Genomic DNA, 24,735 nt, shown 5'->3' on the forward strand with positions numbered 1-24,735 from the left:
ATGTATTGAATTTCCCAGTCAACTAAATAATGTAGTTGTCTTTAACATGAATGGCTACTGAAATTGATCTCTCCCCATCCTAGTTTATGCCATTTGTTTTTTGAAAGATAATTTGTTATACTTTGCATATGTAAGCAGTAAACATTAACCTCTACTGGACTGTCAGGTTTTAAATACACTTCTTTTTCAGCATTCCTATTTCATTCTGCATGTATTCTTTATACAACTAAAATTCGACAATTTTTAAAGACCTCAATTAATATTACTAGTATAATGAAATCAGTAAATTCTTAAAGTCAAAATAAGGCTTGAGTCCCTCCTATTCTATTAGAAAGGAAAATGGAGGTGAATCAGACTTTAAAAGGGATTACAAAGGCCATCTGTTCCAATGCTACAGTTACAGCTGACCCTCAGAAAGTGTTCAACATCATCTGCTTTAGCGCATGCTTAGATTAGATGCTCACTAAACAAGTTCACCTTGATCTTTCACGTAAAGCCCCAAGTATCTAGGGAACATAATTTAACACAGATCTATGCCAAGGACACTTCCATTTAGGTAAGGCAGAATAAAACCCGACTGTATGAACTGTCACCATAATCAGAAGTACCAGAAACATAAGTTTACAAGGTCTATTGGCATACAGCTATGGAGAACAGAGCCTACTCCGAGCAGGAGCAAACTCACTGCTCAGTCATTAACAGTAGCTTCCCAACAACACACAGGGATCTCCCCACCCTGACTTTGTCTGGCAAAATCCGGGTAATGGTCACTTTCTTCCTTTTCCTGGTCTCTACAGCCTTCAATGCCTCCTTTCTAATGAAGCTGCAGAGGCAGACCCAGAAGAAAGAAGTAAAGAAGTTCACTCGGATGAAGGTGCTTCTTAAGCATCTGACGCTAGCCAACCTGCTGGAAACCGTGATTGTTATGCCATTAGATGGGATATGGAATGTGACTGTGCAGTGGTATGCTGGAGAGTTCTTATGCAAAGCTCTCAGCTACCTAAAGCTTTTCTCCATGTACGCTCCTGCCTTCATGATGGTAGTGATCAGCCTGGATAGATTCTTGGCTATCACCAGACCCTTGGCTGTGAAGAGCAACACAAAGGTTGGAAAATCTATGCTTGGTGTAGCCTGGTTTCTCAGTATTGTCTTTGCTGGGCCACAGGTAAATATCTTTTCTTTTTTTTTTTTTTGTGAGGCAATGGGATTAAGTGACTTGCCCAGGGTCACACAGGTAGTGTCAAGTGTCTGAGGCTGGATTTGAACTCAGGTCCTCCTGACTTCAAGGCCAGAGCTCTATCCACTGCACCACCTAGCTGCCCCTGTAAATATCTTTTCTTGTTGGAGTAATGGGACCTATTAGGATTCACATCCCAGATCTCTTACCTAACATTTAGGAAAGACCTTTTGAACCCGTAAGGATAGCCTCAAACTTAATACCCCAGTCACTGAAGTAAAATTAATTAATTAATTGACCAATCAACTAATTGATAATAATAACTAACATTTATGTAGCACCTTAAAGTTTGCAAACTGCTTTTACATATGCTGTCTCATTTGATCCTTACAATAACCCTGTAAGGTCGGTCCTATTGTTATCCTTATTTTACAGATGAGGAAACTGAGGCTAAAAGAGGTTAAATGACTCGCCCAGGATCACACAGTTAGTGTTTGAGGCAAGACGTTGATATTTGGATAAATATGTTGATACATATGTGATTCAGAGAGTGAGAGAGAAAGATGTTAAAAAACAAACAAAAAAGATTTAATAATATAATTCATTACATGGAATACCTTAAGCAATATACTTGTTTACTTGGGGGTTGAAGGGAAAGGAGTTAGAGTTTTCAGCTAGCCAGGATTAACTTAAAAAGGAAAAACAAAAAAGCGAGCTTGTGAAATTTTTAATTTTTACCAGATGCTGAGTTTGGGCTTTGTTGGCCCTAGGCAAAGGTTCTACAGTAAGAAGGATATATGGCTTAAGTAGGTGAAACTATTGTTTTCACTTGCTACAGAGAACCAAGGTTAAATTCTGAGAATCTGACCAATTAGTTGACCTAAAGAATGTGATTTTAGCACAGGACTTTCAGTAGAGGCAATCACAGCCAAATGGTCTGGTTTCTTCTGGAAAGTAGAAAAGGCTCTTGCAAACAGTAAATATCCCTAACCACAGCTGTCTACTCCCTTATGTACTCTAATGAACCTAGGGTGTGGACCAAGGATGAGCTAACCAGGATATTCTCTATATATACTACCACTCCCATCAGGGACTAATCTGAGAATCTTGAACTTCCCTAGCTGTGAAAAAAATTTTCCTTAAGAGGGAGGCAGTCTAAGCTTTAAAAAGCTCAGTGAAGCAGAAATCAGGTTTTCCTTAACATTTCTTCAACTTAACTTCTTAGGCAAATCTAATTACTACGTCTCTAAATTTACCCTAAGAGAGTAAGGACAAGACAGTTCAAGGGTCAACTGTAAGTATTAATGAAATAACAAAGAATAAAATTATTTTATTTCCTTGAAAAAGTTAAATATAAACCCAGATATCATCATTAGTCTCTCTACAATTGAATATGCAGGAAAAGGTCAAGTGAAATTGTCCCCTTGAAATAGGGTATGAAGGTATTTCATTTAACGGAAAAGTTGAAAGTCTTTCTTTAAAGCCAATTCATGAAAATTTCCAAGTCTTTACTTCTATAAAAGTGCCACTGTGACTTGGTAATTGGTTGGTCTTGATGCAGAAAAAGAAAAAATGAAATACGTGTTGGATTCCAGCTAAATGGTATCCTTCTTGCTCTAAGTCTACAATCTTATATGCCCAACAGTCTGCTAAGTACTAAGCATGTATAAATGAAAGGTAAGATACGATCCCTGTTCTCAAGTTTACAATTCAGCTGTGCTGGAAGGACTAATATATGTGGAATAATTAGAGGACAACTGAGTATGAAGCTTCATGCTGCTGACTTTTAGTGCAATAGAAGTCCAGAGTAGACACAGAATAGGAGAGAATAATCAGGGGAGGCTTCAAGGAAGAGATGGGATTAAAAAGAGTTTTGAAGATCTGGAGGAAGAAGAAAAAGACACGAGCATTCCAGATACAAAAAAAGGAACATAGTGCTCTTCAGAGAAAAGTTGAAGAGGCTCCTATGGCTAGCATAAAGGATTCATTTGAGGTAATGGTAGAAAATAATAAATAAATAAAAGTGGGATAAAGTGGGACCAAATTACAGAAATTTTGAAAGAGGAGGAAAGGAGTTTAGAATTAACGTGACAGGCAATAGACAGCCATCGTAAATTCTTGTGCAGGGGGATAATTTTATGAAAGTGATGCTTTAGAAAAATTAGATTAGCAGCAATATAGTAAGTAAGTAAGAATTTCTTAAGTACCCACTAAGTATAAAGCAAGAGTAGGTAGGTGGTACAATGGATAGTGCACAGGGCCTGGAGTCAGGAAGACTCATCTTCCTGAATTCAAATCTGCCCTCAGACACTTACTAGCTGTGTGACCCTGGGTAAGACACCTAACCCTGTTTACCTCAGTTTCCTCATCTGTAAAATGAGTTGGAGAAGGAAATGGCAAACCACTCTAGTATCTCTGCCAAGAAAACCCCAAATGGAATCACAAAGATTCAGACACAACAGAAACAAATAAACAACAAATGTACAAAGCACTGCACTAGGTACTAGGGATACAAGGACAAAGATGAAGAATAATCCTTTTCTTCAAGAAGCTTAAATTCTACTGAGACACAGAATTACATGGAGAGAGAAGAAACCAGGGAGACTGTCTAGGGAACTGTTTAGGAATTTAATAAGATCATGCATGAGGCCTCTAACTAGTGACAGTTAAAATAGAAATTATGGGGGGGAAAAAATTCAAAAAAAAGGAATAATATGATGTGTTGACAGATTGGCTATAGAAGTAAAACATAAGGAAACTGAAAATGACTCCGAAGTTAGTAACATAGGAAACTGGGGAAACGGTGACATCCCTGAATGAAATGGAGAAGTTGAACAGGGAAACTAATTCTGGGGGTTAAGGAAGAATAGATGATGAGTTTGTTTGAAAACACACTGAACTTGCTGTGACTGCTAAACTTGAGGAGTAGATATCCTGTAGGCAGTTGGAAGTATAAAATTAATGTACAATTGAGATACCAAACCCGAACAAAAGTATATAATTGATATATGGTATGTGTTATTAAGATTTGCCTTGTATCCATAGAAGGACCAGCTTCTATTTTCTCTGTATGTGCATGTATGTATATGTGTGTATATATACATAGATTAACAGGAACATAGTAGGTCAATCAGGTTTGTACAGAGAAAATGGGAAATGGTCCTTTTGTAGATAAAAGGTAAAATTTAATAGAGTACATAATACATTAGCATTTCTATACTTCAGAGAATCCAAGATCTTATCAGGATAGTTTCTCCATTTATCAGTACAGATAGCTATCCATATCCTCTCATTTTGGGATTCTTTCAGAAGAGATAACAGTGATTACCTGCACACCTACAGAGATTATCTATACAAAGATCTGGAGGCTTTCCCCTAGTTCTTTTGATATTTAATGTATACTTATGCAGCATTTGAGCTATCAATCTGTTCTTCCTCAACTTTGCTATATGACTACCCCATCTCTAGTTTTTCTTTGTTTTTTATGGCATGCTATCCAAATTATCATAGATTCATTTTAGTTTTAGTCTGAGGTCAGTGTGAAGGGAAAAGCTCAGGGTTGGATACTGGGTACAAAGAAAATATCATCATCCTATTCTTCTCTAAAGATCTTTAAGTGAATCACAAAATCTTCATATGTTGAAAAGATAACCCACATATTCATAAATCTAAATGGCAAAAAGGAAATAAGTAAATTGATTTTTCAATTTAGTAACATGTAAGAACAAAGGATTCTACCAATCTTTCCCAGGGAATTTTATGTGAATTTTTAAAGGACTATAATTCTTGATCACATTAGAAAAAAATGTTTTGATTAAAAGATGTCTCCCTTTACTAAAAAAGATTTCAGTTATGTAACTCAATTTAGGAGGCAGAAGACAAAGAAAGCTTATTTGTAAACCATTACATATAACCAATATGCCTAGTGTCTTACCACCTTCCATAGCTATGCCATCTGAGAATGACACACTCTTATATGGTTTATTTGTGACTGAAATAACTACTTAAACTCTGTTTCCTCTAACATTGGTATTTATTATCTATTACTTATATTGTGTTTAGAGCAGCACTGGATTAAGAATCAGAGGCCTACATTTAGTTTTCATCTTGATTTCACTGAACTATTGTTGTTCAGTCATTTTCAGTTGTGTCTGACTCTTTGTGACCCCATTTGCCATTTTCTTGGCAGAGATACTGGAGTGGTTTGCCATTTCCTTCTCCAACTCATTTTACAGATGAGAAACTGAGGCAAACAGGGTTAGGTGTCTTTCCCAGGGTCACACAGCTAGTAAGCGTCTGAGGTCAGATTTCAACTCAGGAAGAGTCACCTTCCTGACTCCAGGGAAAGTATTGTGCCACTTAGCAGCCCTTTCACTACACCAGAATTGCAGAAATACATAATTGACACCTGCCTCCCACTTTTTCTACCTTTCTACACCCAACAACTCCAAAAACCTGATCTCTATATTGGTGGTGACTTTGAATGGGTTTGATAGTTTCAGAAGTCTTACAGTTGTTAGCTTTAGGATACTGAGAAAAACAAAGTTTAGAAAAGTTGAGTATAAGAATGACAAGCTGAGATAGAAAAAACAGGCAATATAATAAAGGTTGCATATCTCAAAATTCATAAAATCTTTATTATCAATGACAAGAAAGTTTGGCCAACCAAGTACTACCCAAATTGCATCCATCCCATTTACTCTGAAAGCTATACTTACTAAGATATGACAAGATAACAATTTAGTTCTTGGGAATATAATTCCCAAGAATGATGTTTTTAAAAAATAGCCAATGGACCTTAGCTGTGGATCTGATTTAAAACAATCTGTTGTTAGGCTGTAACTATACAATGTTAGGTTGTAGGTACACCTGAATTAGGTATACTATACAATGTTAGGCTGTAGGTACACCTGAATTAGGTGTATCTAATTCATAATTAATTCATATCTAATTCATAATTAGGTCTTTTTAATTTAGTCATTTTAAAACTATAAGAGATATACAGAAGCAGATATTTTTGGAAAATTTTCACTAATTAGCTTATCTATGTTGATGGGAAGCATTACCTAGTGACAGCTTTAAATATCAAGGCTAATAATAAAAGATACATGAAAATATGTTCTCATGGAGTTTACATATCCATAATTTGGCATATCAGGATGGCAGTTAGAGGGACAGTAAAACATGTCACACAAGGATCAATCAACAGAACATCTCTTGGGGCAGCTAGGTTGCACAGTGGATAGAGCACCAGCCCTGGAATCAGGAGCACCCGAGTTCAAATCTGACCTCAGATACTTGATACTTACTAGCTGTGTGACCCTGAGCAAGTGACTTAACCCTGATTGCCTCAAAGAAAGAAAGAAAGAAAGAACATCTTTTTGTATCTGTTTCCTCTCTACTCATCTAGTTATTCCTCTAATTCAGTTCATCACCCCTTACCTGTAAAAACTTCCTGAAGTCTCCCTGTTCCCAGTCTCTCCTCTTTACTCTCCAGAATATTCTCTACAAAGCTCTGACCATGTCAACCTCCTCAAAAAAAAAAAACCCAGAACAAAACAAACAAACAAGAAAAACCCAAGCCTCTGCAGTGGGGTATATGAATTCAATGGAATATTATTTCACCATAAGAAATGTTGATTAAGACATTCTTAGAAACATGGGAAGATGAACATAGAATCATGAGAACAATGCATACAATAAACAATAACAATGCAAGTGAAAAATAAAATTAAAAGGAAGCTGAATTCAGACCAGGTGATGAAATACACTCCCCCTCCTCTTTTAAGGGAGACTGTCAGTATGGAATGCCCCAGCTTCAAATGCAATATCTGTCCATCAGTTTTGCTTGACTGTTTTTCTTTGTGATGAGGAAGAGTTCTCTGCCTGGGAGAGGTATTACTGGGTAATAACAGTGTAAAAAAAACAAAAGACATCAGTATTTTTTTAAATTTGGTGTCACCTCAGCACCTACAAATACAAATACCCTGGCATTTAAGACACTCTACAATAGGTTCCCGTTCCTACCTACCATTCCAGTCTTATTTTATAACTGCCCTCCAAAAAAATCTATATTACAGAAAAAATAGACTCTTGGTCTATCCCCTAATCCAACTCTCCATCACCATCCTCCATCTTTACAATGCCATCTCTCCTCATTTCCACCTCACAGAATCACTGTCTTTCTTAAAGGCTAGCTCTGGTACCACTTACACCATTAAGCCTTCCCTAACCACACACCTTTCTCTACCCTCTCCTCAGCCCCTTTAGGGTTCTCTAACTATTCAATTTTCTCTACTATATTTATTTGTGTACACATTAAAACAAATCCCCTCCACCAAGGACTGACCGGTAGAATATGATCTCCTTGAGGGCATGGATAGTTTTCTTTTTGTCTTTGTACTCCCCCAGAATATACTGCAATGCCTTAGACATCAAATAAATATTTGTTAAATTGTTAGATAAACTAGAACTACTCAGGAGAAACAAAGGATGGAGTTGGTGGTGTTACATGATATCTGTTTTCAAGTATCTGAAGGGTTATTATGTGGAAGATGGATCTGACTTGTTCTGCTTGGCCCCCCAAAAAAGAACTGGGAATGATGGATGGAAGTTGCAAAGAAGCAAATTTGAGCTAGACAGAAGGAAACTTTTCCTATGTGACTAGAATCATCCAAAAGAAGAATAGGTTACACAGGGAATTGGCCTCCCTTTTGGGGAGGTCTTCAAGCAGAGTCTACATGACTTCTTTTGCGGGATTTTATAAATGAAATTTGTGGTCAGGTATGGATTACACTAAATGCCCTCTGAGGCCCTGATACCTCTGACATACTGTGATTCTGAAAAAGAGTAATTTTCAGAGATATTTTGAAGGAAAATACATAGGTACAGCTACTTTTTTCTAAGTAAGAAAGATAAAGTACAGATTTCTAAGTCATGGAAGGATAGCAGGAGGGGACCAACACTGGAAATGATGGAATAAAGGAAGCAGAAACATGAAAAAATTAAGTGAAATTTAAAAAGAAGCTAAGGTACTACTTCCAGAGTAGTCACAAGCTAGACTAGCTCCCTAGCCTCCCTTGACAAAAACTACAGAAAGTTTGACAAAAGAACACTGGATTTGAAGTCAAAAGACCACAGCTTAATAGTAATTCTGCTACGTACCACTTATGTGATCTTAAGCACATCACAACTTCTCTGGGCCTCAGTTCTCTCATTGGTAGAAGAGAATTGAATGAGACCACCCCCAAAGCCCTTTTAGACTCTAAAACTATGATCCTATGAACTTAAGGTCACACACATACACACACACAAAAGAAGGGAAAGAAGAAAAGAAAGTAAAAATAAACCACCAAAACTTCCTTGCAGCTCTACATCTATGACCCTCTGATTCAAACTGATCTATCTGTTATTTTCTAAATTCAGAGGTTTCATCTCCTGCCTCAGTGCTTTTGCCCAGGCTCTCCTGTATCCCTCCTCACTTCTCAGAATCCTTAGTTTCTTTCAAGGCTCAACTCAGATGCCACCTCCTACCTGAAGCCTTCACTGATCTTCCTATTTGTAAATGCTCTCTCTCCTTCCTCATATGAGCTTATTTATAACATATGTTTATATATTCATAACATATTTATAACATATATGTTCCATCCCCCTGTTAAATATCCTCCTTGAAGGCAGAGAACCTAGCACATCATAGATGCTTAATAAAGGCTTGTTAAGTTGAATTGAACAGAAACAAGGTGGATCTGGTCAAGCCAAAGACACATGCTACTCCAGGATTAAGGTGGAGAGAGGCAGAGAAAGGACCTAGAGAAAATCAAAATCATTGCAGTTATGCAAGCAGGATCACCTGCTTCCTTTTCTCACCACCTTTCCCTTTCCCCTATTCTCCTGCCCCCTCAAAATTTAAAAGAAAAAAAAGAGTTGAAGAGGAATGGGAGTAGGAAGCATAGCTGCTTCCATGCGTTAGACAGAGAATAAGGAGAAAGAGAAGAAAGTCTACTGAATCTCTAAAACAGTAAAAAGGGTGGTGAGTAAACTGAATCCCTAAAACAACAACCTGTGGGCTAGCAATGAGAAGTAATCTGGCATGGTGGCTAGTGGGCCAATGTTTAATCCAAAAAGACCTGGGTTCAAGTCCCATCTCTGACACATACTGACTTGATGACCCTGAGCAAGTACCTTAAACTCTTGGTGCTCTAGGCAACTCTCTAAGACTGTAAGTTGCAGAGACTATTCCAACCTACATGAGTAAGGTAGTTCTCTACGTCAATGAAATCAGAGGTTCAGTCCCTATCCCACCTCTATGGGAAGCACAGCTTTAGCAATAGAAAATGGGCCTTAAGTATCTGACCATAACTATCACAGCTTTACACAATCCCTCCCATCCAAAGAGAGCAGGATTTGATTACATAAAGTCTAAAAAAAGTTCTGTACAAAAACAGTGATAGTAAATTAGATTGGAAGACTTAATTTACCTAATTTACCACCTTGAGGAAAATATCTATAGTTAATATATCAAATAAAATCTTATTTATAATGTATAATGTGCTAACACAAGGGCAAAGGCAGCACTCAATCACTACTAATCAACAGATATAAACAGAACATTTACCAAGAAAAAGAAAAGAAACATTGCAAATGGTCATTTTTTTAAATGTATAATGCCTCAGTATTAAGGCATTATCTTCTCTTAATATTAAGGCACAGTATTCTTTTAATATTAAGAGAAATGCACATTAGAATAACCTTGAAATCCTACATCCAATCCATCAGATTGGAAAAAAATAACTAAAAATAACAAAGCTCAATGACAGCAGGATTATGAAGAAGCAAGTGCACGCAAATATTGTTGGTAAAATTGGTAGAATGGGGGAGGGGAAAGGCAACCTGGCAGTACACAAAAAGAGTCACAAAATTGATCATGCCCATTAATGCAATAATCCTATTATCAATAGTATAATTAGTTTTATCATAAAGAGAAATAATACTGTATTTATTCATCTATATATCTATGGTTACATAGCAATTCAAAGCCTTTTTGTCTCACTTCAAACTACCTGAAGCACTCCCTTCCTATATGGTCTCTATTGAGGACATCATCTGATACTTCATAGAAAAAAATGATGCCGCTTGACAAGAGTTTCCTCTTTTCCCATCATCCTTGTTTCACATCACTCAGAGATCTTCCCCACTACCTGCTCCTTCACTTCAGCCTTGATGAAGAGGTGGTCTTTGTCCATGCTAAAGTCAACCTCTCTACAAGCACTCATCTCTCATCTTTTCCAGCAGATTGCCCACAATATCATCTCCACTCTCTCTTATTTTCAAATTCTCCCAAGATTAATGGCTCCTTCTCTCATGCCTGCAAATATGTACCCTATGTCTCTTCCATCCTTAAAAGAAACGCTCGCTTTACCTTACCGTTCCATAATGGTAAGATAATCTCATATCTCTCCTTTTCTTTATGGCCAATATCCTAAAGGGCTAAATTTTAAAACGATGAAAAAAATTAAAAATACCACTGGCAAAAATAAAAGTAGGGTACCTTAAATCAATCATGTAAGTAAATGTTGGCCTGAAAGACAAAATGGATTAGATTAAAAATATATTAGTGTACAGGTAAGAACTTAAATAAAAGTGATAAACATTAATAAGTGAGCCACAAAATTGGTACTGTTCTTCAAAGTCACTGTCCTCTAGTGTATTTTCATTACAATTTTGGAAACTATAAAATATAACTGAATGTTATACAAGACGATTTTTTAAAATCCCAATTCCAAGATATTAAGCTAATCTGCTTTAGAAGTATGTAAACATACTTACATCTGAGAACTAATGGAAACAGACAGAAAAAATAAGTTTTCTATTTTTCAAAGAAATCACCCATTTGTACCACCAATAGTGCTGAATTTGCAGATGAAATTTTGAGTTATGTTGTAAGACAAGAAAAATAAATGAATGAATGAATGAATACATATATATGTATATATATATGTATATATATATACATATATATGTATATATATGTATATATATATATAAAATGAGTGTATATGTAAATGAAAATTTCTTTTCCAAGTTACAGGAAAATCCAATTAGTCTTCTCTAAGCAGAAAAAAAGAAAGGAAGGAAGGAGTGAGGGAAGGAGAGAGAAAGTGAAGGAAATAAGGGGATAGGGAGAAAGAGAGAGAAAGGAAGAAAGGAAGAAAAGAAGAAAGGAAAGAAGGAAGGAAGGAAGGAAGGAAGGAAGGAAGGAAGGAAGGAAGGAAGGAAGGAAGGAAGGAAGGAAGGAGGAAGAGAAGAAAGAAAGAAGAAGAAAGAAAGAAAGAAAGAAAGAAAGAAAGAAAGAGAGAGAGAGAGAGAAAGAAAGAAAGAAAGAAAGAAAGAAAGAAAGAAAGAAAGAAAGAAAGAAAGAAAGAAAGAAAGAAAGAAAGAAAGAAAGAAAGAAAGAAAGAAAGAAAGAAATTCAACTGGATGAAGTGTCATTCATTTTCCTCCTTGATGTTAACAATATTGTGATCACTGGACTCCCTCTAGTGGGTTATATTAGTAATTGATTTGTTTTGTTTTGTTTTGTCTGTTTAAAAAAAAGCTCTGAATGCTTGTTTTTTTACTTTAACATCATAAATCAGGACTTAAGTAGTAGAAAAACAAAACTTGTATTCTTCTTCCTACTCTGCGCCTGTTTCTTCATCCGTAAAATAAAAGGGTTGGACCTCTAAGGTCCCTTCCTGCTCTAAGTCTTGATTCTAGAATCATACAAAACTTCAATTAAAAATTGGTACTAGGGCGCAGCCAGGTGGCGCAGTGGATAGAGCACCAGCCCTGAAGTCAGGAGGACCTGAGTTCAAATTTTACCTCAGACCCAACACTTGACACTTACTAGCTGTGTGACCTTGGGCAAGTCACTTAACCCCAATTGCCTAAAAGCCAAAAAAAATTGGTACTAGATGTTAGCTTAAAAGTAGTTGAAGGACAAATATGAATGTACATTTACTTGGCATATTTACCAGAAAAAAGCAGCATTGGCCAAAAATTAAGAAAAAGAAAAAAAATTCAAGAAAGCCAAGAACTGTTAAAAGTTTAATGTAAGGGTAGGGCCTGGTTCTGTGATTTCACTGGCATAAAGAACACCTTTCCATGTGAAGAAAGTCCCTCTACTAAAACCAGTGGGCACCTTCTCTGAAATCAATAGTTTTAGAGAGTTTTCTAGGTCATTTAAAAGTCAATTTGCTTGCCTGGGGTCACACAGCCAATGTTTGTCAGAAGTGGGACTTGAACCTTGGCCTTCCTGGCTTTGTTAGATATATTGGGTGTTTTCAATGCAAACAGAAAAAAAACTCTAAATTCACCACAAATTTTAAAATTCATACCAGCCCTACTGCTGAGGTCTAGAGGTTTAGGGTGCTGGGACCCCAAAATTACAACACGCAGGTCCTTCCCAAATGAATTCGACCCAAGCCTTCTTTCAGCCAGAGACAATGTTTATTAAAGATCTGCCATATTAGCCAGACTCTTAAGGAATCTGAGTATCTGTGAGCTATTGGCTAGATTGTAAATATCTGAACTTTTGGCAAGACTCTTAACAATCTGAGCACCTTAATGGAGACAAGATGGACCCTTATATACAGAAAGACAGTGAGAGAAATCTAGGGATCCAAGGGAGTACAGATAGGATTAAGGGGAGGAAGTGGCCTGGGGGCCACAGGGAGGTGAAACAATGGAGGGCTAGGATAAAATAAGGGTAAAGAGAACTGGGAGATTGAGCATAGGCCATAGCAAAAGGCCAGTTGACAGAATTTTAGCCTCAGGTGAAATCCAAAGATTTTGCCATGTGGGAAAGTCCAGGGTTTTTCCTTTCTGGGGTCCAGATCTCAACCCCATCACCACCATACAGTGGCTTAAGAAAAATCACTGCATATGTAAAATCAGTTAACATATCTTGCCTCTTCTGTTCCTGGTGGGTCTGCCTGCCTCTGTCTACAAGATCCATCCCCACTCCAATCCACCCTCCATTCAGCCACCAAAATGATTTTCCTAAAGCAAAAATTCAATCACGTCAGTCCCTCTACTCAGTAAACTCCAGTGGCTTCCAATTGCCTCATGGAGCAAAGAAAGACCTTTACAACCTACCCATTTTCTACCTTTCCAATATTTTTACACCTTACTTCCTAACACATACTCTGAGATCCACTGAAACTTGCCTCAATAAGACACCCCATCTCTCAGCTCTGGCCATTTTCTCTGTCTCATAGGTTTAGAATGTTCTCCCTCCTCTGCTCTAACTACTGACCTCCCTGGTTTCCTTAAAGTCCCAACTAAAACCCCACCTTCTATACAGGAAGCCTTCTCCAACCGTTCTTAATTCCAGTGCCTTCCTTCTCTTAATTATTTCCTATCTATCATATGTATATATATATATATATATATATATATATTATATATATATATATATATATATATATAGTTTGCTTCATATACATTTGTTTGCTTGTTGTCTGCCCCATTAGATTGTGAGCTCCTTGTCTGTCTTTTGCCTCTTTTTGTATCCCCAGCAGGTAGCACAATGCCTGACTTGTAGTAGGTGATTAATAAATGTTTGATTGATTGACTGATTGGTAGCACAGCTGGTGGTGCAGGAGATAAAGCACTCAGTCTAGAGTCAATAACCTCAGACATTAATTAGTTGTGTGACCCTGGGTGAGTCACTTAATCTGTTTGTCTCAGTTTCCTCAATTGTAAAATGGAGATAATAATAGCATCTACTTTGTAGGGTTGGGGAGGATCAAATAACTTAACATTTTTATTTTTTTTAAAGCATTTAGCACAGCGCCTGTGCTATATAAATACTTATAGGTGCTATATAAATACTTATTCTATTCTCCTCTCCTTCCCCTTTTCTGTTTGGATTGCTAGGCATCTGGGTGTTGGAAGGGATAAGTGACAAGGAGTACTCTGAGAATCTCTATTACAAGTAGATGTTCACATTCTCACAGTCTAATAACATGGGGGCATTATGAGTTAAAAAAACAATTATGGATACAAGTAGGTCAGAAGAAATGGAGAAAAAAATAAAATCTGACACACCTAATGTTTTCAAACACTGCTTGTGCTGCACCGAGAAATCAGCGAGCGAGACCCAGACGCAATTTAAAATGTGGATGGCTGCCAGGGGTATGCACACCCAAATCAAGCAGCCCCCATCAGGGTTCGAGCCAGGGTTTATATGGAAAAGAATATGGGAAAGAAATGCCAGGAACACTGATGAGGTAATCCAAAGGTGCAGGTGTCTTTGGGGGCTATGGATGGGTAAGTACAGGGAGTATACCGGACAGAGAGGGGGATGGATCTTTGGAGTCTGGCAGGAGGAAGAGTTCTTGGGCTGGTCAAGGACACCCCTCTCCCTCTGTCTTGATGAGAGAATGCTCTGCAACAAAGGAAAGCTTTCTCACAACTAAGGAATTGGGAGGCTTCCAGAGACATGATCTGAGGGCTGGGGCCTGAGCAGCCAGATAAGGGTCGTGCTGAGGCCCATGCATGAATAACTGCTAGGCACAGTGTCCTTGGGCTGGGGAGTGGTTGTCAGAGACAGTGTTTCTGAGACTAGGGAGACATCTGGGGCACAAGTATAAGCACAAGCACCTGAGCACCCCATCATTACAGGCCAGAGATCACACAAAGTAGACCATGTGTGCTGGTCTCTGGTATAAACATAATTATCTAAAGCAATTGTATTTCGAGCTTTCTTATCCATTTGTATTGGAGGTACGGCTATGCTGAGCTATGCAAGAGTACATTTCACTGTTGTTTAGATTTAGGAGAAAAGAGGTCTGGGGCAAGATTAAGCACCAACTTTTGCTTTCCATGGCTTAAAGGGCCCTACTACCTAAATGGCAAAATAATATTCTGCATTACATTTGCAAACTGAATGAATTCATGATGATCAATTCCATCCACTTTAAAAATGCCAAACTAGAAAACAACCTTGGCTATACTTGTTCATACATTTCTCCACCTTACAGGGTTTTCCTTCACTAATATTAATAATAACATTAATTTTTTAATAACAGCACCTTAAGGTCTATAAAGCACATTACATATATTATCTCATTTGATCTTCAAAACAACCCTGTAGGGTAGCTGCTATTATGGTCCACATTTTACAAATGAGAAAAGTAAGTACTAGGGAGGTGCTATAATTTCACCCATGGTCACAAAACTAAAGTTGTCTGTGGCAGATTTAGAACTCAGGCCTTTGAGGCTCCCGGACCAGGACTCTCTTTATGGCTCCACATCAATGGCTTAGGTGTATGTACTATATGAGCTAGTTACAACCAAGCCTGAGGTAGCTGAGGCACTTCCCTTTGTTCGCATAATTGTAAGGAATTTTACCTGAACAACTTGGAGTTCAGGTTTTGGTTTTTTGGTTTTTTTGTTGAGGCAATAGGGTTAAGTGACTTGCCCACAGTCACACAGCTAGTATCAAGTGTCTGAGGCCGCATTTGAATTCAGGTCCTCCTGACTCCAAGGCCAGAGCTTTATCTACTGTGCCACCTCACTGCCCAGGGTTTTAAAAAGTCCTCCTGATTACTATTATCTGTGCTAATCTCTGCTTCCAAATCTCAACAGATACCTGCTAAATTCCCAAGACAACTACTCATTCACAATTACCCTTTAATTTCTTTGAAGATAATATCGGGCAGTCATTTTAAACAAATGCTAATCATTTGTGGAGTTAATTTTAGCAAGTGCATTTTAAAGGTGTGGTACAAGACATTAGATAAAGTTTTCAGGAAGAAAATATAACCTAGGAACACCACCTTCTATTTTTAAAATTCCTTTCTACAGTTATACATTTTCAGGATGATCTATGTAGAGGATATCTCCGGACAGACAGGAAATTTTTCTCAATGTGTGACACACTGCAGTTTTCCAGAGTGGTGGCAGGAGGCCTTCTATAACCTCTTGACCTTTAGCTGCCTCTTCATCGTTCCTCTTCTCATCATGCTGGTGTGCAATGCTAAAATCATCTTCACCTTGACACAGTTCCTTCATCAGGATCCCCATGGTATGTACTCTACAATTTTTCTGTATCTTAAATACACAGTTGTTGAACAGGTGTGATTACTGTTGCTGACGAAATCCTGTCCAACTCCATCAGAGACAAACAAAGCCTGCCTCACCTCTGTGTGTTGGTTATTCCAGGATTTTTTTCCAGCCATTGTTATTTACTCCTCCAGGACTCCCATTTCCCTGCTAAAGGGGCTGTCTCTTTCTGACTGAGATATAACATCAGTCACTCAATTTGCACAGCCTTCTCTCACTTAAATCCAATTCACTTGCATGTCACGGCATCACCTCCCTGATGTCATGGTCCTCTTTCAGAATGAAGGACAAACAACAACAACAACAACAACAAGGTTAAAAATTACCTTCTGATCAGGATATTTGCACCCAAGTTTGACTGTGAAGTCTCCATTCCTGGAAAATTTTTACAAATTGGATAGATTTTTGGAAATAAAATATTACCTATAGTCGTATATTCAATAGAATCACTGGTGGAAAACTCTCCTATTTCACATTCAAAATTCTACAACTCAACAACATACGTTCTGCGACTTATACATGACAGAAAAATATTATTGAATATATAATGTGTCTACTATCTATGCAAACCCTACAATGATGGTTATTCCTCTGAAAGTTAATATGTTAAAATATTTGTTAATATATGAATAACTGTCCATAAGGCACCAAGAAGACATTTTGCTGAACAGTGAAATGATACATAGTTATCCTTGGTAATACTTTAACAGAAGATTGTATTTCAAGGGAGTGTTAGACAAACTTTAAAAGAAGATCGTGTTACAAGAAGTGATAGAAAGACTGAACTACTCATTCTCTACAGAAAATATTTTCAAAAAGTATTTTACTTCAGTGTTTGGAAGCTCATGCCACAAGATACTTAGGGAAACTCCCCCCTCCAACACACATACACACACACACACACACAATATCAAATGAAATTTGATCTTCCAAGACGGTAAAAGTACAAAAATGTATTTTTAATCAAATCTTCTTACTACACTGTCCCACTCTTCCATCATGCTGGTCTGCAATACTAGAATCATTTTCACCTTATCACAGGTCCTTTATTAGGAATGAGTTCTTCCTTTCATAGTTTCAGTACCATAGAGGCTAAGAAATGAAAGAGTAAAATGAACAAGGAGATGGGTTTGTCACCTGTTTGAACACAGGAACTGAAAATGAAGAGATGGAGCATTGCAGAGGAAGTTAGAAGCCAGTAGAGAGGTAGGGGACATTAAGCAATTATTAACAAGATAGATCCTAAATTCCTGGGTCTGGCTTTTTGTTGTAAGATTAGATCTCTATGCTGAATCAGATGTTCTTTCCCCCTTTTGCCTCCTTCATATATTTTTATTTCTTATAGGAAAAAGAAATAGCTTTGTTTATAGTCCATAACTCAAGACAAAAAAGGCTGTCTCACATCTTTCACTCATCTCTTCAAAAAGTGCATATGGACATCCATAAAGTCAAAAACAATGTGTCCTCTTCCTTAAAGTGTCATGTAGGTTTTTCCATGACTTCTAGACTCAATGCTATCTTAGAATGTCCTCAAAAGGTTCTGTCAATGATTAGAAATAGGATAAATTTCTCAGGTCTTTCAAATATCAGGGGAAGAGTAAGGTGGGGAAGCTATTTTCTTCATATTTTTATTACTTACACTTCAGTGAGACATAAAACATAATAAACTGATTAAAACCTGACAAAAAAGATGGCCTATCTTAATAGACCTATTCAGAAATCAGTTTTACAAGAATAAAAATGCTGATTCATTAAAAGAATGTATTCTCTGCCAATTGCTTCTTTTCACCAAGTATAGATGAGTAAGAAATTGTGAAAAAGATGTTTTCTTGAGTACAGAAATTATTTTCCTTGAAATTTTTAGTATTGAGTTATTGTTCTAAGATCATAAAATTAGGCCCATGTTACAAATGGAAATATGTTTTCTATCATGGAAATTCAAGAGCATTTCAAAGCTGTAGGTTGATTCCTTTAAGAATTAAGCCCTAAACTTAACAAAGGCAGTCTGACTTTGTTAAAACAGGCCAAATAGTTAAGGCTATGCTGACTTTAAAAGGCATGTCACCAAAAAAAGGAAAGTATTCATTGTAAAGAAACTAATCAGTGTGGCCAAACACAAAATAAATTTGGAAAAGATCACAAATTTTAAGAGTACTGAAAATTTAATCTTTTCCACATTTTATCTGACATTAGGAAAACTGAGACAAAAAGATGTTTTTCAAAAAAGGAGTATTATTGTTATTATTTAAGACAGGCTGATAGCAACTTGGAAAGGTTTGGGGTTTTTTTTGAGGGGGGATTAACTGTTGTTTTAGATTGTATCCTACTTCTTTTTGAGTTTTCTGATATTAATGGAAATGAAATACTCATTCCCTCCCCTTTTTTTTTTTAACAGAGCTGCAACTGAATCGATCAAAGAACAATATCCCAAGAGCACGTTTGAGGACACTAAAGATGACTGTAGCTTTTGCCACTTTATTTACTGTCTGCTGGACTCCCTACTATGTTCTCGGAATCTGGTATTGGTTTGATCCAGAAATGCTAAACAGGGTATCTGATCCCGGTAAATCACTTCTTCTTTCTCTTTGGTTTATTAAATCCATGCTTTGATCCACTTATATACGGATATTTCTCTCTCTAATTTTGTTTATCTATATAAGAAGACACAGAGAAAAGAAAGAAGCAATTAGCCATGATAAATAAGAATAACAAACTTTAGTAATACAGCTGTTTACATATTAACATAGTTCACAAACCATTCATCCCTCTCTTTTCCTTCTAGAAGGCTGTCAGAGTTCCAATTAGAAGAAACTCTCAGTTCTACATATCCTAGCCTGATTCTTATTATTCTCCTAGTATATACAACAGAAAGATTTACAATTGCCAGAGAAGGGAAAACTCAATAAAGTTTTGGGGGGTTTTTTTCTGCCTTAGTTCTCTGTGCATGAAATAGTTCAAAATTTAATTTTAGGCTTAAGAAAAGTGGAACTTTAGAGAGTTACAAACAATTAACTATGCAGGTTTTTGTTTTTTTAATCCAAATGAGATGCTTTTTTCACAAAATTGTCAAATTTCTAAGTTTCAGTTCTGATATTTAGTACTTCGATTAAGAAAAAGGAATGACTATTTCCAGCCATTCAGCAGAAATAAATGGCAGTAGGGTTTCACAGGAATACAAATCCTGACCTGTTAGAAGAGGGTAAGGGAGAAAAGAAAATAAGCATTTATATATCATCTACTATGTGTCAGGCACTGTGTTAAGAGCATTTTGCAAATATTATCTATCCCATTTGATCCTCTGTAAAGTGTTTTATTCCTCTAATTACAATGAGAAACAATTATCACGTTTTAGGCTATATTCTCTTCTTCTGGAAGTATCTTGCCAGTAATAGAGTCAATAGGATCCATTCACACCCTAACCCTAACCCTATTTTATTGGTGAAATCAAACTATCAATAGATACCACATGATGCCAATGGATATCACAACTCTATTTCTTTTTTTCCTTTGAGTACAAGAAACTTCTGTCTTTGGGCAAAAGATAAAGTGTTCTATACCTTCCTGGCCTATGAAAGTTATACAAAGGTCTCTTAATTTCCATCAATGACATGTCACAGGATATAATAAAATCATCTTACCTTTCTAAAGAGCTGTGAACTTACCTTAACTGAAAATAAAACATTTCTTGGATTATATAATCTATTAGAGCTATCTGCAATAATCAATAGGATCCAAGAATAGTATGTCATTTGGATGATACTTTATTTTTTATGCATTACTTAAACCATATCCTTCCAATATTACTGGTTTTAACTTCACTATCTTAATAAAACTAAGAAAGAAGCCTACTTATATAATGTAATAGCAAATACTTTATAGGCCAATATCTAAAAGATCTCATCACAATAGAGGGAATAACTACAAGGCAAAAAGATGGTTTGATATTCTAAAACTAATTTCCAAGGGGAGAGAAATAGTATATTCTGCAGAGTCTATAATGTTCAAAGTCCTTAACTAATAATCTGTTGAGTATTGCCTTGATTATTATACTTCATATGTATTTAAGATCAAGTACACAAAGGAACAAGTTACCCACAGTTGAAAAAGCAAATGGAAAGAGGCGTATTTAATGAGCAGAAGAATGCTCTACAAAAGACTAAAAAACATCAAAGACAGACCATTATTTTAATGAATTTTTTTAACTACTAAAAAAAAGAAACCTTTCAAATTCATTTGGGGCACTATCCAGAACAATAAGTGTATTAGTTTAACAAGAATGCTAATATTCCCAAAGCATGTGGTGTTATAGGAAGTAAATTGCTAACTGTGATCAGGTCTTACAGACACATGAAGCCTCCTGGTTTCCCTTCTCTAACCTCTACCCCTTTGCAATGTCTTTTCTTGCTTTGCCATGTCAGTCTCCAACTCTGCCTATTTCTGTCACCAATGGAGTAAAGTATTTCTACCCACTTCTTCATTGTATTTCTAAACAAATCCACTTGCTCTGGATACCTCCAAGTAACCAAAATAATGGCTGGTTCTAAATTGCTATGGTTAAGTCAGATCAGAACTGAAAATTGGAGTTTCTCAAAATTCTTAACAATAACATTTTTTGGTAATTTTTAAATCTTAAATAAAAAATGAGTAAAGAAAAAAAAACATTGTCATGTACACAGCAAACCATGAGAGATGATTCAGCATAAAATAATAAATTTCCTTTTCAAGAAAACTTATGTAATAAACACTACACATTGTTTTCAAAGCTGCCTGGCTTTTCTTTGCTTTCTTGTTTGTTTTCTTTTGTTCTCTGCTGTGTACCTTTTACTTTATTTTTTCTCTCACTCCCCTCTGCCACCCTAAAAAAGGCTACAATTAAGCATAGATATAGATATATACAGATATCTATAAATATATACATATACACATATATGTAAGACTGTACTATGCTTATTTCCTCCTATCATCTGTTTCTCTGAAGGTGGATAGCATCTTCCTTCATAAATCCAAGTCTTTCCATGTGTTTTCTAAATCAATCAGCTCATCATTTCCTACACCCAGAAATATTCCAACCCAATCACATCCTACCTGAGAGACTATGAAAGTTTTTTTCCTAATTTTCTGCATTCCTTCTGTTCTTGCCTACATAGGTTTTATATATACAAAAAAAAATTTAATTGAAAATAATTGAAAATATCCTTTTTATACTTCAACAATGCTCTCACCTTATCATATAGTTTGAGGTCTGATATTGCTGAATCTATTTCCTTTATATCTTTTTTCCCTGGTTTCTTGAAGTTCCTGACCTTTTGTTCTTCCAAATTAACTTTATTATTTTTCTAACTCAGTAAAATAATTCTTAGTAATTTAACTAGCATGACATTGAATAAATAGATTAGATAGGTACAATTGTCAATTTTTGAAATTATATTTGCTTTACTTACCCATGAACAACAAATATTACTTCAATTATTTAGATCTGAGTTTATTTGTATAAAAAGTGTTTTATGTTTATGTTCATATGGTTCCTGTGTCTGTTTTGGCAGGTATACACTCAGGTATCTTATGCTGTCTAGGTATTTTAAATGGTCTAAAATAAGATTGAATAATATTGCTGACACATAATGTAGTTTCTCTATTTTTCACTTTTGATTAAATCTATTTTAACTTTAACTTTGAGATCACGATTACTATCCCTGTTTTATTTTTAACATACTAAATTCTACTCCAGCCCTTTATCTTTATCTCTCATTTTCATTGAGTTTCCTAAAAATAACATATTGTTGAATTTAAATTTTCAATCTGCTATCCATTTCCATTTTACAGGCAAATTCCTCTCATTCACATTCTAAACCACAATTACTTGTTATATATTTTCCTCCTTCCTATTCTTCCTCACTATCCTTCTCACCCTATTTACCCTATCTGTCCGCACTCCTCTGCTTTATTTCTACCAACTACCTTTCCTTCCTATTCCTTAACCAACCCCACTTCTCAGTCCCTCCTTAACCTCCCCTCCCCACCCCATCCCCTTGTCTTCTTATTTCTTTCTGAATTTAGAAGCCTTTTATACCTTTCTAGATATGTGTGAGAGTAGGGACCACCTACCCATCCTCCCCCTATCAGTTTCTTCTGTATCAATTTTTTTTCTTTTTATGCCTTATTTATATGAGGTAATTACTCCTTTTTATCTCTCCCTACAGTTTTATTTTTTTTTAGAATCCTCCCATCATACTCAGCTCAGCCCATACCTTTCTTTCAAACTACCCAAATAATGATAACAATCATAAGAGTACTGCTAAAATTTTCACATATACAAAGTAAACAATTTGACTTTACTGAGTCCCTTATAATTGGTCTTTAATGTTTACCTTATATTTTTCCTGGATATTTTATGTCAAATTTTCCCTAATGTTTCAGGAGTTTTGTCACAAAAACCTAAAAGTATTTGAATTCATTGTGTCCATTTTTTTTTCACTCAGAATTATATTTAACTTTGCTGAGTAAGTTACCATTGGTTGTAACCCCAGCTCTTTTTGCTCTACGGAATATACTATTCCAAGACCTACAGTCTTTCAATGTAGTAGCTAATAGGTCTTGTGTAATCCATGATACTTAATTTTTTTTCCTTGTTTCCAATATTTTCTCCTTAACCCAGGAGCTTTGAAATTTGGCTATGATATTCCTGTAAGTTTTCCTCCTGAAATCTCTTTCAGGTAGTGATTGCTGGTTTTTTCCTATTTCTACTTTGCCTTCTTGTTCTAGAACTTCAGGGCAATTTTCCTTGATAATTTCTTGCAATAGTGTAATTTTTTTATTGTAATTTTCAGGTAGTCTAACTATTCTTATGTTATTTCTCCTCAATATGTTCTCCATATCATTTTTTTTCTGATGAGATTTATTTCTCTTCTATTTTTTCATTCTTTCAATTTTGTTTTATGATTTCTTGGTGTCCTGGAACTTCATTAGTTTCCCCTTGCCCAAATCTAGTTTTCAAGGAATTATTTTCTTCTTTAAGTTTTTTATTTTCTATTTGCAGTTGGTTGACTTTCTTTTCATAATTTTCTTGATTTTCTTCGATTACTCTTTTTTTTCTAATTTTTCCTCAATCTCTCTTCTTTCATTTTAAAAGTCCTTTTTAAGCTCTTCCAAGAATTCTTTTTGTGCTTGGGGCCATTTGACATTTCTCACTGAATTTTCTCCAGAGGTCTACTGTACCTAACTTTTCTAAGCTGCTATTCAACTCCTTAACTTCTTTCTTATTTATTTTGTGGTTAGATTTATCTAGTTCAGAGAGGGGGAGGTTGAGGTCCCCCAGTAGTATAGTTTTGCTGTCTATTTCTTCCTGTACCTTCCTGAACTTCTCCTCTAAGAATCTGAATGCTATACCACTTAGTGCATATATATTTAATAAATGACATTACTTCATTGTCTTTGGTGCCTTTTAGCAGGATGTAGTTTCCTGCCTTATCTCTTTTGATTAGATCTATTTTTGCTTTTGCTTTGTCTGAGATCAGGATTGCTACCCCTGCTCTTTTTACTTCAGCTGAAGCATAATATAATCTACTCCAGCCTTTTACCTTTACCATGTGTGTGTCCCTCCATTTCAAATGTGTTTCCTGTAAACAATATATTATAGGATTATGATTTTTAATTCATTCTCCTATCTGCTTCTGTGTCATGAAAAAGTTCATCCCATTCACATTCACAGTTATGATTACTAACTGTGTCTTTCTCTCCATCCTATTTCTCCCCTATTTATGGTTTACTTTCTCCTTTCTCCCTTTCCCTCCTCACTAGTGTTTTGCTTTTGACCACTGACTCCCTCAGTCCCACTTCCCTTCTATTAGCCCCCTCCCTTTTTTTCCCCTTTACTCTTACAACTTCTTTCCTCCCTTCTATCTCCCCTCCCTTTTCTTTTTCCTTGTCCTTTCTACTGCCTATAGGGCAAGTTAGATTTCTATACCTAACTGATTAGGCTACTCCCTCCATGAACCAAATCTGATGAGAGTAAGGTTCAAACAATGCTCATCCCCCTCTCTTCTTTCCCTCTAGTGTAACAGGTTTTTGTGCCTTTTCCTGCAATATAATTTACCCTTGTCTGCCTCCTCCTTTCCTTTTCTCCCAGTACATTCCCTTAATTAGATCAGATTAATCCACTTACTTAGATCCATTTAACCCACTTGATTAGATTTCTTCTATCATTACATCAAAGTCAACTTATACACAAGCCCTCTCTGTATACCCCTTTAAAATGGTGTAATAACAATACAGTTCTTGAAAGTTACAAGTGTCATCTTTCCTTGTAGGGATGTAAACAGTTTGTTCTTATTAATAACATTTTTTTCTGTCCCGTTTACCTTGCTATGTCTTTCTTGAGTCTTGTATTTGAAGATCAAATTTTCTGTTGAGCTCTGGTCTTTTTAACAGGAAGGTTAGGAAGTCCTCTATTT

At 36.1% G+C, this 24,735-nt stretch overlaps 1 protein-coding gene across 1 annotated transcript; it reads left to right on the forward strand.

Moving 5' to 3' along the window:
* The first annotated feature begins 596 nt into the window (after positions 1-596).
* Positions 597-18,946, forward strand: GNRHR (gonadotropin releasing hormone receptor). Its single transcript, XM_020999837.1, has 3 exons — positions 597-1,165; positions 16,028-16,247; positions 18,681-18,946. The coding sequence occupies exons 1-3, from the start codon at positions 647-649 to the stop codon at positions 18,893-18,895; spliced, it is 954 nt and encodes a 317-aa protein (XP_020855496.1). The 5' UTR covers positions 597-646; the 3' UTR covers positions 18,896-18,946.
* The last annotated feature ends 5,789 nt before the right edge of the window (positions 18,947-24,735 follow it).

The sequence above is a fragment of the Phascolarctos cinereus genome, unplaced genomic scaffold (assembly GCF_003287225.1).
Source record: "Phascolarctos cinereus isolate Bilbo 61053 unplaced genomic scaffold, phaCin_HiC Scaffold_9;HRSCAF=440, whole genome shotgun sequence".
Taxonomy (NCBI): domain Eukaryota; kingdom Metazoa; phylum Chordata; class Mammalia; order Diprotodontia; family Phascolarctidae; genus Phascolarctos; species Phascolarctos cinereus.

Bases quoted from the DNA above. Each gene is read 5' to 3' on its own strand.
- GNRHR (XM_020999837.1), top strand. From the start codon at position 647: ATGGAGAACAGAGCCTACTCCGAGCAGGAGCAAACTCACTGCTCAGTC. The intron at 1,166-16,027 runs GTAAATATCTTT...TCCTTTCTACAG, and splicing joins TTGTCTTTGCTGGGCCACAG to TTATACATTTTCAGGATGAT. The intron at 16,248-18,680 runs GTATGTACTCTA...TTTTTTTAACAG, and splicing joins CCTTCATCAGGATCCCCATG to AGCTGCAACTGAATCGATCA.